Below are 14,271 nucleotides of genomic sequence, written 5' to 3' on the forward strand. Positions count from 1 at the left end.
TCAGAAGAATCGTACTTACCGAGACTGCACTTTTGCAACCGGCTGTTTGGACGTCCGTCGGTCAGTCGGTCGGTCGCGATCGCTCACGGCGAACACGAGTGAATGCTACTTAACGCAATACAATGCAGTTAAAACAGACGTGGACACAGAACACGAGCGGGTGGACACGATTGCTGCATTGCCGCACCGGAATCAACGGACTTGACCAGACTCAGGAGGAGCTGCGTGGAATTTGGTGAAGCTGCGGAACTGAGGACTACCGTAGACAATAGGAGACACTCACGGGAACACGGAAAAATCCATATCCCTCGTACCGCAGAACCACGTAGAACCACGTAAAACAGCTATAGCACACTGGAATGCGCAGCGCTCGAACGCCTCGAACATCGAGCCGAAATCATGATGTATTTATGATATAAAGTGGCGTGTTACGTTTGTAATTCGCACGATATCTCGCTTCGCGAGCGAATCAATCGATTCAGCCACGCCGCGATACATAGGTCACGTGACCGCGATTCTTCCTCTTGAGCCATCGATCACCAGCGTTATCATTTTTATATGTAAATTCACGCGTGTTAAAATTTAGTTATCAATTTAGATTAACACGATATCAATTATCGTTTTGGATCACGACAAATTTAGATATTGCAATCGATCGTATCGCGATTGTGCGATACGATAGATATCGCAGCGACTCGATTGTGGCCATTTTATACTGTTTTATACCTCCGTGTCTTCCGTACGCTCTTTTTTACACGAATTTCGGGAGCTCGGTAATTATGAATTAATGAGGCTGCTAGTAGCTGGTAGTTGCGAATAATGGCTGAGTACCGTTAGTTGATTTCCTACTTCTTTTTCTTAATCTCTAAATCATTGTCGTACCTATTTTACGTACATATCGTCATCGCGTCAATTAGAGAATGCGGAACACTCGCCGTTGCCGTCAGTTGCCGTACATCGAACATCAGGCGGTGTTGTGTACGTGACTACATGTGCGTGCGTGCGTGCGTGCGTGTATGTATGTATGTATGTATGTATGTATCGGTCTGTCCATCTTGTTTCCTATTTCCCTTCAGACGCCGCCCCTGTTCTAATCTGATATCTAATATTTCGTCCACTCAACTTTTATTTCCTGCCTCGTGAAAAAGGTGCCAAGTATGTTCTCATTGTTAGATTAAAAATTAATATATTTTCCGCTCGCGTCGGAAACGATTATTACGAGTATAGTGCGATCCTACTTTGCGAGAATGGAACTGTTCGGAACTTTAAAACCGTTGTTAAATATACCTTTGGCTTCGTCACCGCTTTACTTTAATATTATTTATATTTTATTCTCTTTATACCTATTATAATTGTGCTTTTATGCGGGACTAATTCAATAATTTTTACTCAGATCAAGTTCTTCCGCACATAATATTTCTATCTTTTTTTCTCTTGATTGCCTTTAAGAAGGATCAGGATCTTATTGCGTGTCATCAGGAGTGGGTAGTGATTCTGAAGTCATGGCAGAATTAGCGGCACTCTTGCGACATGAGATTCCCGAGGGTAGGAACAATCTGGCTGACAGTCACACAAATCTGGAGAGAGTGGCAGAATATTGCGAAGCCAATTATTTCCAAGCAGAAAACAAGAGGATTGCACTGGAGGAAACGAAGAATTATACCACACAGTCCTTAGCCAGTGTTGCATATCAAATCAACACCTTGGCGTACAATTTTCTTCAACTACTAGATCTGCAGACGTCTCAGCTCGCCGAGATGGAAAGCCAAATGAATCACATTGCACAGACAGTCATGATTCACAAGGAAAAGGTAGCTAGAAGGGAAATAGGCGTCTTGACGGCCAACAAGATGACAACTCGCCAGTACAAAATCATTGCTCCTGCCAATCCTGAGAAACCAATAAAGTATGTAAGGAAGAGCATTGATTACACAATCCTAGATGAAATTGGACATGGTGTACGCAGTTGCGGTACGCCACGAAGCAAGCAGAGAGGAGGTAGTCAAGGCAGCGTTCAGAGTTTAGGAGCTACTTCCACAGGTTCAGGATTAGGTGCTGCGATGGTAGGACCTGCTCCTACCACTAAACCACCTACACCACCTCAAACAGTGAGAACTGGTAAGAGTTACCCATGTACAAATATATACATATATATAATACACATACAGAATGTTTGGCAGTTGTTGCTACAAAACAGGACAATTTTTCTCTTCTTTGCATTATTTATGGAGAACCATCTGTTGTTGTCACAAATTAAACATTCTGTATGTACAGGGTGTCCCAGGAACGTTCTGGGGCACCCTACATAAGTGCTAAGAATTGTACGAGTGCTACACAAACTTGTAAAGGTGTACTTTTTCAGTTGCGGTTATAAAAAAATTAAAATCATTTCACTAACGCAAAGGTATTTACTGCTTCTTGCTTGCATGTGTGTCTTTTCTTTCTTTTGGCTTCTACATGTTATACTATTCTATCTGTCACACTTGATGTTACATGTGTTGTATTAATCTTGCTAATACAATAAATAATGATCCGCTACATTCTTTATGTATAGGAACATTGAGTAAAGGATCACGCGAATATAGGACTCCACCAGCAGTAGCCCCACCTCAAGTTCCTAGCCACTATGCGCCCAACTATCCGCTTGGTCATCCTAGGCGAGATCGCCCAGGATATAGCACTCTACCTTTGCATGCTCATAACACGTCCCACACGAGCCATAATACCAATCATAATGCGCATGCCAATATCATCAATCAGCACACTTTGCCGCAAGTGGGAACAGTTCATCCCTTGCAGAATCATCCTCAAACACCACCTCCAGCACCGCCCAGCGTTACCGCGGGTTATGTGCAGGAACAGCATAACAGTATGCCTCGTAAGTAAAACAATATAATTAATAATATTGATAATGAAGCTGTGTGAACTATAGATAATGAAGTAGATAATGAAAATATGTATATTTACTTTAATGTTTTTTCAATTTTATAATTTGTTGTACGATGAGATACTGATTTTTTCTTTGCCATCTCAGCTCCACCTTCACCTTTGGTTGGACTAGGCGATATGTCGGAATATACCGGCCATCACACCTTACCACACAGATTATCGCATCAGATTAGCCGTGGTAGCGGTGCGAACAGTCCACCCTTACCACCGCCACCACCACCAGAGCAGGAGGAACATCCACAATTTGGCAGACCGACCCCATCTAGTGCTATAATGCCGATCGTGCCGGATGAGGAAGATCTGCCCGGATGGGTGCCAAAGAATTATATCGAGAAAGGTAGAACCTTAGAATTAGTTTTATCTGTCGTGAAAACATTTAATAAATATAAATTGATATGTAAAATGGATAATGCAACAATGAGGTGTGTTATATCGATGACACAAACAATATGTAATAATGTAAATATTATAATTGCAGTGGTGGCTATTTATGATTATTACGCGGATAAGGAAGACGAGCTAAGTTTTCAAGAGAGTTCTGTGATCTATGTGCTCAAGAAAAATGACGATGGATGGTGGGAGGGGGTAATGGACGGTATAACTGGATTATTTCCAGGAAATTATGTCGAACCATGCGTATAATAACTACATGCAATAATTGGCTATATCAAAATAACTAACGGAAGACTGCAATTTTTAAGCATTTATCATACATGTACGTATTATTAATCGCATTTATATTAATCATTAATATCTCGATTGTAAACGAAAATATTCTTTATTTTACTTTTCGTTCAAATTGAGATAATCGTAAGATTACACAAAAAATGATGGATGCTCATAAACACAAAAGACACGATTTTTGTCTTATAGATATTATTTTATAATTTATTGATAAAAAGAATTTATATAAGCCATGTGTTATAACGGTAATGTGGATGATGACAGCATATACACGTGCGTTAATCAACAATAATCTGCAAGGGATGCAGTGGACGGTGCAAAGGTCGAAATATCAACAAACTTCCTTCTCATATATCATTGTAGATGTTTTGCATTCTCTATTTAGAATATTTTCTACTCTAAGCCTGATCTACAAAGTGCTTTTTGTTTCCCATTTTTTGTTTCTTACTTCTTGTCTTTTTCCTCCTCTTTGCGCGACTGTTTTATCAACAATCGTTACATGTTTCTTATCTCTTTCGAGATTTTTTTATTTATCTCGGACGCGGCGAAAAACGAAGGAATAACTGAGGCAGAAAGGCAAGAGATAAAATATGGTAATAAGCAAAAAACAGAAAGCAAAGAGCACAGATTAGGTTTTATTTTGCCCTTATTATACGCGAGCGATATTTTGCCGCACTTATAATCGTGCAAAATACCGAGTGGTAAACAGTCGTCGCAACGTTACATGTAACATGAAAGTGTGTATGGTATTTGATTATCGAAAAGAAGAAATTCAGTCGAGCGAGTTCTGAATCAAACGTTAAAAAGTTCAATTTTTATATTAATGTAAGAAAATGTATTTTTCTGCATCTTTAGTATTTCCTCGAGTAGATATTGAATTATATATACTATATATAACAATGGAATTATATTCTGTTATTTACGTACCCATATATATACATATATGTACATATATCTATATGTGTATAAGATCACACGTTGCAATAGACATCTCTTACCTCTGGATCCTTTTGCATTATTTGTACACTTATATCGAAAGTCGTACGATTGTTAATAAAAAAATTTCACATAACGATTGCAACATTTCATAAGAATGTAAATATTATAAATTATTATATATTCTTCACAGACACTCTCTCTCTCTCTTTCTTTCTCTCTCTTAACATAAAATAAAACTATAAGATAGGTAAAATGCAACTTTTTAATTTCCAATAATGTGCATCAAAGATTGATTAATATGGTATTTCCTAAAGTTATTTTTTTTTCTTTTTATATATATCACAATTATGGATTCTCATATACAAACAACTTTCTACGCGCGCATCATTGGTCAGTTTGAGATAAATTTAATCTTTTTTTAGGATATTTTTTCTTTTTTTCTCTTTTTAGGAAAAACATACAAACATGGTTAGATACATTTTAAAGAACTATTATATAGACGAATCAATCGGCGGGTATCGGTAAAGTAGGAAAATACTCCTGTGCCTTTTTCGCGGCGGAGTATTCCACGTTGTAGACGGGATGGATCACTTCTACCTTATTCGTAAGCCTTCCGATGATCGACTTTGTTGGTGAGTTTTGCGCAATCGATAATCCACTAAGAACATAACATGTGTGGTATATGTCACGATTTCTGAAAAAAGAGGAAAAAGTTATCACATGATTAATGCGACTAAAATTACTCGCCAATAAAATTATATTTACGGTAATCACAGATGCGAAGACCATAATCACACATACTTTCCTGGTTTGTCCAGAAGACCACCATGCGGGTTTTGACAGCAAGTTAATATATACTCTTGTAAGGCCTCTTGGTTGAACAGCCAGTGGTCGGAATTGTTGAATCCTTTTCCCTGCATCGACAAAATAGCGGCGATCAATGGGAACGTCCCACCTTGCCAGAAAGAATAGCATCCATCCACCAATTTGTTTGTACGTCCTTGGAAACCGCCTTCCAAACGCATCTGCTTATTTACAATCCACCTCTGCGGGATGACGAGTATGTGAACGTAAAGAAAAGCTCCGTATTACGAAAGCGATCACTGCGGTTACTGCTGGTAAAGATGTTACTGCAATCATAAAAAGGGACTCACCAACAACTCCGGTAAATGGCACAGCTCTGTTCTTCCGAGCATTACGAGTGCTGCCAAAGCGCAATATGCATATCCACCGTGAGCCTCCATTCCTGGACAACCACCGAAACCACCCTCCCACGTTTGACATTTGGCTATCCACTCGGCGGTGCCCTCGAACATATCCGGCGTGTACACGTTTGTCAACTTGGCAGCAGCAAGGGCACAATATGTCCCACGTATGTCTATCTCGCCATTTTCATGCATACAGAAAGAACCGTCCTCTCCGCGCAAGGACGCCAGGAACCGTTTCAAGTTCTTTCTAAAATTGTAATAATTTTAATTATTATATAAGAAGCAAAAACTATTTAAAATTTAAAAATATGCAAAATACTTTTAAATAATAGCGTTAGTACAAAGAAAATTATTGAATTATATACCTATCTATCACATCGTATGCTTCTTGTGTACCAATGGTGCATAATGCGTTTACTGCGGCATATGTAGACGCTAAATGTGGATATTGTCCTGGACCGCCGCCGAAACCACCTGTCGACGATTGACATTTAGCCAGAAAGCCTGCTATCTTGGAACACTCTTCACTTTCTAGTCGTTCTCCTAATATCGCAAGTGAATGCAATATCCAGAAGCACAGCCATGGTCTACTGGAGTCCAAACACTATATGGTATCGTTACAAACATTCAATAAGTCCCTTGTTACAAACAGAATGATATTTCTTCTCAACCATCTTCAAAAGCAGTATTACACACACATAACGCTATTTGATATTAAAAGTGAATACCTCATAAGTATCATTTAAATTAGTAATTGCTTTCTTCAAGAACTGAATGTGTTTAGGCCTAAGTAAAATAGGATCTCCTTCTCTACATGATCGGTAAAACTTGAGCACAATCTCCTCGACACGAGCCTGAAAAGATGTACAATCAAAAAATTATACAAGTTTTAAAATAAAACGCTATAGTAATTTGTGGCTTCAAAAGTAAGTCAAATATAAATAAAATATCTATAAATGAATCTCTGTAATTGTTCACGATTAAATTATGTACAATTATAGAAGCTCATATTCTACAAATGTGTGACATATTTTAAAACTATGACACAGAATATTTGACAAATAATAGATAAAAAGAGTTATTTGATAACATGGAGAGACCTATCTACCTGTTCGTTTGTTGTTGCAGTTTTATGTCCTCTTTCATCTTGCCGCTGCTTCAATATTTCCTCATAACTTCTTCGCCCTGTCTTCAGTTCCAAGTCCGACATAATCTGATTGATCATAAACGATAATAATGATTTGACATGGTCTGTTAATAGAAGTAGTTTATTTCACAAAACAAAACGTCCCGACAGTCCGGGAATACAATTTATATATTTTATTTGTAATTTTATCACAAAGTACCCAAAAGATCGAGATTCTTTAAAGGTTAAGAAATTTTTCTTTCTTCCTGTCCCTTTCTACAACTGTCCATTTAAAAAAATTTACGTACTATACATTTTTATATGACATACCGTATTTACTCACATTTAAATTTATGTATATTAGGTGTTATTGTATATACAATGTTAACTGATATTACAGTTACACTCATAACCTATTATTTTATTAACACTACTGCACCGAATGCACCGACTGACACCTCTGTGTGTGAAGCCGTATAAAACTATGAAGCAGAGCAGCTCCGCATAGAAGTCAATAGAAGTCTCTGAGTGCGATACTTGAAATTGCACCTGAAAGGTACCTTCAGGACGTAGTTGACTGTCGAGGATACATGGAATAATACTGAAATCGTACGTCTCCCTGCATTTATCCTACGCGATTTCTACCATTTCTACAAAGCGGATTGCTTTCCCTAGTTTACTCCTTCCGCCGAAGGACATTGAAATAAAGATACGATCAATTCTCTACGATTTTTCTCTTTTTTTGGATCATTGTTCTACTCGCGTTGTAGAGGAAAGAGATATGGTTCCAATCAATATAAAAATTCATTATTCGAGATCAGGATTTTAGGCACTTCAGTATTTGGATTTTGGAAATTCCTGATATATCTTTCAAAACAGGAACGTCTTCCTGTTCTTTCATTATTTCCTGTCTGCAGTGTGGTTGCTTTGTATTTTTTTTCATCGTTTTTTCTTTTTTATTTTTACAAGCATTTTAACACGTTGCCCGGCATACGTTTACATGTATTCTGTACATATATTGCATGATCTCGTCATATTTACGGATCAATGCATGTATAAGTTATGTACATACATACGTGACTACATATTTAAATTTAAGCTAGGAAGCGAGACGGCGTAGGTAGATTAGCGGATTAGTAAAATCCGAAAATCGAAAAAAGAAAAGAAGGTCGAGTGAAAATGACTATGTCGCGCTCCTTCCTCCCCTGTAAGTAAATAGAATTAATGAGGATTATTAAGTGAGTATGAATCATCGGGCGCAAAATGCGCACGCACTTGGCGTTTTCTGCGTGTTAACAGAACGTGATTTACGTCCTCCTACGCGTACATCGCGGTTGGTCGGCTAGCGAGGCCGGGTGGGGTTAGCGGGGTACGTTGAGTTTTTTTTTTTTTCTTATGTGAAACTGTGTTGAAAACTGCGCGTCCACGGTTATCGCGCGTCGCGCGTGTTGCGCAACGCGAGGCGAGGTGACGCGAGATACTTCTAGCCGCTGTCGTTGCGCCGCCGTTGCGCGTCCCGTTAGCGTCGCCTAGCGTCGCCGCGCGCGCGGAAACGGTGAGTTTTCTATAAATAGCGGTGTCACGTATAATTCGCCGTGGTGGGCCAACCGGCCAACTCTCTTACCCGCCGGAACGGGCCAGTCGGAGCCAGTTGCCGACGTTGATGGGAGATAGGTAGGACGCTCATCGCGAACGACGTGACTCTCTTGATCGTTGACGGCACCGCGTGCTCGTCAGTGTTCGTTCGTGCTCGTCCGTGATCGTCGTCCGCGGAGAGCTCTCGATGAGAAGTGCGTGACGAGGAGGGTCGTGGAGATGGTAGAAACAGGGCTCTAGCAAAAAGGACCGCGACCGTGTCCTTCGGGGAGGGTGCTATTTTTAGGCGGTATATGTTCGGGCATATGTTCTCCCCAAAGGCCCCTGCGATTCTTTTCTAAAACTGAGCAATACCTTTAATCGTCCACTGGACTGTTTACTGGAGGGCAATTACTTACTAGTCCTTGAGAGAGGCGATTTCCTCTACCACCCGGTGTTTTTGTTTGTTCTACAGAAGAATGGAGAGCGAACAGCATCACTATGAGCTTCGCAGCAGAAGCAGATCACGTTCCCATACGCCTATGGTTCAAAATCGTCCCCAACAGGAGCCAGAGCTAACAGAGCGTCATTATGATCTCAGAAACTGGAGCCGGGAAAGATCGCACACACCTGGAGAAGTAACCAGTAGCAGAAGGTCTGGCTCTAGATCATTGTAAGTAATCATAAATATCTAAACATAAAAGCATTTCCTGTTAATGATTATAGACGAGTTTCATTATCGCTTTTGTATTTACACGACTATAGAACTGGCAGCAGTGTAAAGACGCATGAAAAGAACATGGAAATCATAGAGGAGAGCAAGGAGGGATCTGTCACAGACAGTCTGATAGATAATCAAAGCACAAAGTCCGAAAGTTCTGCCGTCACCACAAAAAAAGTAGAACGCCGGTCGGAACGTCAACGAGCCAAAAGGCAAATATTTGTCAATGGCCAGAGCGAAAGTAAGGAGGACGCATCTGACAAAAAAGCAGAACAGAGACGCAAAAGTGTTACGCCACGCAGAGTACTTACCAGTGACTACTCCTCTGAAGAAGGAGAGAGAGAAGATCCTCCAAGTAGGCCAGGCTCTGCCTTTGAGATTTACAAGCGGGCTGGTGAATGGTGGAAGTACGAATATTTTAAATTCTGATTTTCTCTATACTCTACGTTTCCTGTTTTTCCTTTTAACAGGAACTTTTTAATTGGAATGTTAAATGATTATGTTAGTAACGAATCCTCTTCCTGTGACTTACATTTGTTTGATTTGATGTTGTTTATTTTGAAAATATGATCTTTCCGTTGGATAAACAAACGTTTATAAATAATAGCATGTCTTAATTAGTGTTAGTCACAAGGTATAGGTCAAGTTGCAATCTAATGCTAATAAGTAGTATTGGAATTAAACGAACACTTGTACGAAAAATCAGATTATTTGTGAATGTTTTAGCGTGTTTCCAAAGACAGATTACACATATTCACCAACGTCGCAGTATCGGTACGAGATCGCCCCAGGTATATTAGCCATGCCCAATATGTCGAGACGGTCTATACATGTGAACAACAATGGAAGTACCGTATCTCAAACCAGTCGAAATTTAAGTCAGGCTTCGAGAGGAACGACGGAAAGCGGAATCGGCGATATGGACACAATTGATTTGAAAGAGACCGCCTCTCTTATTCATTCGGTAAGTATTTGCCATTTTCTTCAGAACCATTATTCTCTTATTTTTCTCCATGTACGCCATGACATTGCATATTTGTGTTCTAAAACAATACGTGAATTTTGCAGTTCGAGGATAATTGCAACACAGCGAATATGTTGAGTTCTACAGCAAAAACGACTTTGTACAAAAAGACACACGTAGAACAGTACACAAGTAATAAAGAAGTAATTTATTCGAATCCGAGATATTCCTCAAATCGGTTAAGGTATTTTTTATTTTTTCTCAAATATTAAAATAAAACTTGTTGAAATAAAATTAAGGTAAAATCTTATTTCAACAGATACTTATCGTGGGTGAATACTCCAATTGGAAAATATGATACATCTCATGCTGATTCTGATACCGATTTGGATGATACTTACATAAAATCATCGGTTAAAACTAATCAAAATTGGAGGGTCGTGCAATGGTTCACATATTTTACAGCCTTCATTGTCACCTGCTTCAGAAAAACTGTCGAATTCTTCAAATTCAAAACGGATAGGAAAAGACAGTATTATGTTTCACAAGCTTATCGATCATACAATGGTATTATTGATATTAAAAAACAGTTTATTCGTTTTCATTCGATAGCGCAACATCCTAAAGTCGAGACAAGGTTTACCTCTTAAGAGGTTTTTGTAATAATGAATTCTTTTTCCGAAATTAGATTGTTAGACTAATGTCCAACTCCCAGACTCTCTGGGATTCATACATATTTTTACTAATATATGGGACGTACATATAATTTAACTCTGGATTCGAACGACGCTGGTAATCGTAGATTAATCACCAGGTGGAGCCATTTTCGGCTCCATAAACGCGAAAATTCGTATGTGTGGGCGCAGGTGCGATTGAACTCTACACATTGCGAGTCAATCGCACCGAGCGACGAGCTCGGTCCATTCAAGAAATATAATTTTTTTATAAACAAAAAATTTAAATACAGTAAAAAATATTTTATAAAAAAAATTATACAAAGATTATATAATCGAGCGTAATATAATTATCTTTTTTATGCTATATAGCGAATTTATACTATTAATATTAAATTAATACAGAGCTGTTAACTAATTTTCTTATTGTTTGCTGTTTCTAGAATCCAAATGGAGTTCGTTGTGGCAAACTTTGGACCGTTATACGCACAATGTGTACTTTTTCTTCGTCAGAATGCTTGTACTTGATGCTTGGCTGTTGAGTCAATTCACTGGCGTTAGGAAATGGCTACAAGGGAAAGGTCCAAAGATTCTATGGATTACGTTTCTACCGTTACTTCTTTTATTTGGTAAGTTTTTTCATTTTGTTTAAGGAATGTAAACGAAAATCAGAGAGACATCACTAAATTTCATTTTAATTAATCCACATGAAATCTAAACCGATCCGAACATAGTCAGACCAATGTCTTTCCCTGGGACCTGAAAGATGCATAAACCTATCCTGGCCTTCGTTTTTTTTTTGTTTCAGGGGCTTACATCGCGCAGAGGCATTATTTCACTTTTGCGGACTCTGTGCGCAATGTCCAATATGGTGTTATTGAGACAACTTATTACATCTTTAACAATATAAGCAACTTAATGTCTTTTGCCTTTGAATCGTTTACAAAATACCTTGCAGATCTTAAAAATTATTTCATGCACCTCTTACAGAATGTGAACGTGTCTTTGCCTGAAATGCCTCCCATTGGGTGGAATATAAAGTAGTGATTAATTGAAAAGTGTTGTCAGGATAATAGATATATATAATTTAATCCAAATGAATGGAAGCGGTATAAATATTTGATTTTTTTTTTTTATAAAATTATGATGAAAGCAAAATCTATTATATTGCAATTTCTCGTTCGATTTATAGTATAACATTTTTTCAGACTTTCTTAAAAATGTTTATATAATATTTTTAAAAATATATAAATACCGCTTTTATTCATTTATTCCTCAAATTAATAATTGTGTACAATTTAATATTGTTTTTATTTTTTCATTCTATGAAAAAGTCAGTATACATCACCAATATTTGTTGTTACATTATCAGGGTTGCCACAAGTCAGGGAAGTCAGGAAAAGTCAGGGATTTAGCACACTTGTCAGGGAAAATAAAATAGCTGTAAATAAATTTATATTGCCTTGTGCTTCTATGATTAGTTTGAACTACCTTTTTTTTCTTTTTTTTTTGAGAATTCGTTTCCTGAAGAAAATGTGCATCTACGTTACGTTGCTGGTTGAACAGAATATTTAACATTTTCCATGTTACGGTAAAAATACAAGAAACATTGCAAAATATATATTATTCACAGTCAGGAAAAATCTCAAAATTTTATCACTAAATCAGGAAAATGTCAGGAAATTGTACGATTAAAAATTTATGGTAACCCTGATTATTATAAAATTTTGATAATTTATGAATAGAATATCCATTTAATAATTCCCCTAATTGTTTGACATTTAATATTTTTGCATATATATTTACCATATAATATACTGTACAATATTATTTCAAAAATTCTATGATTTACTTATTTAAATTACAAATAATGAAATATTTTTCATTATTTGATTTAAATAAGCATATTTTCAAGATATGTATGTACACATATTGACTATCAGTACCTCTTTGCTTATTATTTTATTTACTAATAGACTAATATTTCATTGTATGAGAGAGAGAGAGAGAGAAGATACATATATATTTATCGATATTTTATGCATAATTATACATATATTGTGTATGATGTTTTATATATTTTACACACATAATTATATATTGTGTTATACTTCAAGAACTAACTGGTCATATGCTGTGTTATATTACATGAACTAACTGGTCATATCACTTTTAGTCAATTTTTTTGTTATACATTATATATATTCTATTACATATTTTATGTTCTACAATATTTAATCCTATAGATATAAAATGCATAATATTTTATAATTTAATCATTATTAAATAAAATAACATTCAACACTTTATCAGTTAACCACCACACGTGTATTTTGTTTTCGTTTTTACACGCTTTAAAGATATAACAATATTTTAATATAATTGAGAATATATGTTAGTTAATATCTATATTGTAAAAACACGTTCATACTTAATAAAATATTTTTCATGTATATGATATTAGTAGTCTTTTGAATACAGTCCGTTAGAGTGATATAGCGTCATAGTGTCACAATTGTTGAGCGTTTTACGAAGTTAATCTTTTTGAAAAAGCGAAAAATAATTTTATTGTGGGAGAAGGATAGGGGGAGGATTACTCTACTGTGGGCGTTAAAAAGTCAGAGTGTGTTGTGCTTGAAATATTTGGAATCGTGATCGCGATCGATATCATCTGAACGGTGAGTTTCTTCGTCTATCCTTCTCTCAGTTACCATATTGTAATAATAGTTCCACTTTGAACAATTACGTCATTGTAATTGTTCTGTGCCATTAAAATTTAAGATGTATTTGAAATCTTTGTGATTGTACTTTTAATTAATTTAATAATTGGATAGATTTGTGGCACTAATTTTATGTTGGAACGATGTAACAAGTTCAATACAGTAACAGGAGAAGGAGATTACAATAATCGCGTTTGAATTATGAAATGTTTATGGATATGAAAATTTGTTTCAGGTGGTTGGTGCGTAGCACAATATTTATCGCTTCTCTCTAACGTTAAAACTGTGACTGAAACCACAATAGAAAAATCATTATCTAATGTACAATGGGAGGATCATCAACATAAAATTATTGAAAAAATATTGACTGACAATGAAATAATTAAAGAAAATTTAGTTAACAAAGCTGATTTGGTCAACAGGATAGAAATGCTTGAGAATAGACAGACGCATCAAATGGTATAAATGTAAAATTTGTTTGCCTAGTTATATTTTGTGTTCCATTATATCTTACTTATCATTTTGTAGGACTATCTAATTAATATTACTCGGACTCTAGAAGATCGTAAGCAAAGTGATGCCAATTTCCGGAAGGAGTATGATGTAAGTTTATGAATTTATATTATTATCTCTCTCTCTCTCTCTCTCACACACACACACACACACACACACACACACACACACACACACACACACACACACACACACACA

At 36.8% G+C, this 14,271-nt stretch overlaps 3 protein-coding genes across 10 annotated transcripts in view; 2 read left to right on the forward strand and 1 right to left on the reverse strand.

Annotated features, from left to right (window-relative positions):
• The first annotated feature begins 742 nt into the window (after positions 1-742).
• On the forward strand, positions 743-3,635 carry Abi (tyrosine kinase Abl). 5 transcript variants are annotated; one of them, XM_018541909.1, is made up of 5 exons: positions 743-832; positions 1,453-2,118; positions 2,555-2,878; positions 3,035-3,286; positions 3,428-3,635. In XM_018541909.1, the coding sequence occupies exons 1-5, from the start codon at positions 820-822 to the stop codon at positions 3,589-3,591; spliced, it is 1,419 nt and encodes a 472-aa protein (XP_018397411.1). In that variant the 5' UTR covers positions 743-819; the 3' UTR covers positions 3,592-3,635. The 5 variants fall into 5 exon arrangements, with proteins under 5 accessions (XP_018397411.1, XP_018397446.1, XP_018397428.1 ...); XM_018541944.1 differs by having other exon boundaries at positions 746-773; XM_018541926.1 differs by lacking the exon at positions 743-832 and adding an exon at positions 882-1,155 and having other exon boundaries at positions 1,450-2,118.
• Positions 3,636-4,862: 1,227 nt separating this feature from the next.
• Fntb (Farnesyl transferase beta subunit) lies at positions 4,863-8,655 on the reverse strand. Of its 2 annotated transcripts, none has more exons than XM_018541991.1 (7): positions 8,531-8,655; positions 6,889-6,993; positions 6,509-6,634; positions 6,146-6,384; positions 5,727-6,027; positions 5,374-5,618; positions 4,863-5,266 (listed from the first exon to the last, which is right to left on the reverse strand). In XM_018541991.1, the coding sequence occupies exons 1-7, from the start codon at positions 8,591-8,593 to the stop codon at positions 5,077-5,079; spliced, it is 1,269 nt and encodes a 422-aa protein (XP_018397493.1). In that variant the 5' UTR covers positions 8,594-8,655; the 3' UTR covers positions 4,863-5,076. The 2 variants fall into 2 exon arrangements, with proteins under 2 accessions (XP_018397493.1, XP_018397485.1); XM_018541983.1 differs by lacking the exon at positions 8,531-8,655 and adding an exon at positions 7,250-7,391 and having other exon boundaries at positions 4,865-5,266.
• The window catches only part of LOC108775547 (uncharacterized), a 9,712-nt gene continuing 2,931 nt past the window's right edge, over positions 7,491-14,271 (forward strand). The window contains exons 1-9 of one of the 3 annotated variants that reach the window (XM_018541962.1): positions 7,491-7,515; positions 8,957-9,154; positions 9,247-9,609; positions 9,929-10,166; positions 10,271-10,410; positions 10,486-10,733; positions 11,284-11,469; positions 13,796-14,019; positions 14,089-14,163. In XM_018541962.1, coding sequence (XP_018397464.1) covers positions 8,961-9,154; positions 9,247-9,609; positions 9,929-10,166; positions 10,271-10,410; positions 10,486-10,733; positions 11,284-11,469; positions 13,796-14,019; positions 14,089-14,163 — 1,668 coding nt within the window. In that variant the 5' untranslated portion in view covers positions 7,491-7,515; positions 8,957-8,960. Of the gene's footprint in view, positions 7,516-8,362; positions 8,462-8,747; positions 8,792-8,956; positions 9,155-9,246; positions 9,610-9,928; positions 10,167-10,270; positions 10,411-10,485; positions 10,734-11,283; positions 11,470-13,795; positions 14,020-14,088; positions 14,164-14,271 lie in introns of those variants that run through there. The other 2 variants (XM_018541955.1, XM_018541971.1) reach the window with 2 other exon arrangements.

Source organism: Cyphomyrmex costatus, unplaced genomic scaffold (assembly GCF_001594065.2).
Source record: "Cyphomyrmex costatus isolate MS0001 unplaced genomic scaffold, Ccosl1.0 scaffold1076, whole genome shotgun sequence".
Taxonomy (NCBI): Eukaryota; Metazoa; Arthropoda; class Insecta; order Hymenoptera; family Formicidae; genus Cyphomyrmex; species Cyphomyrmex costatus.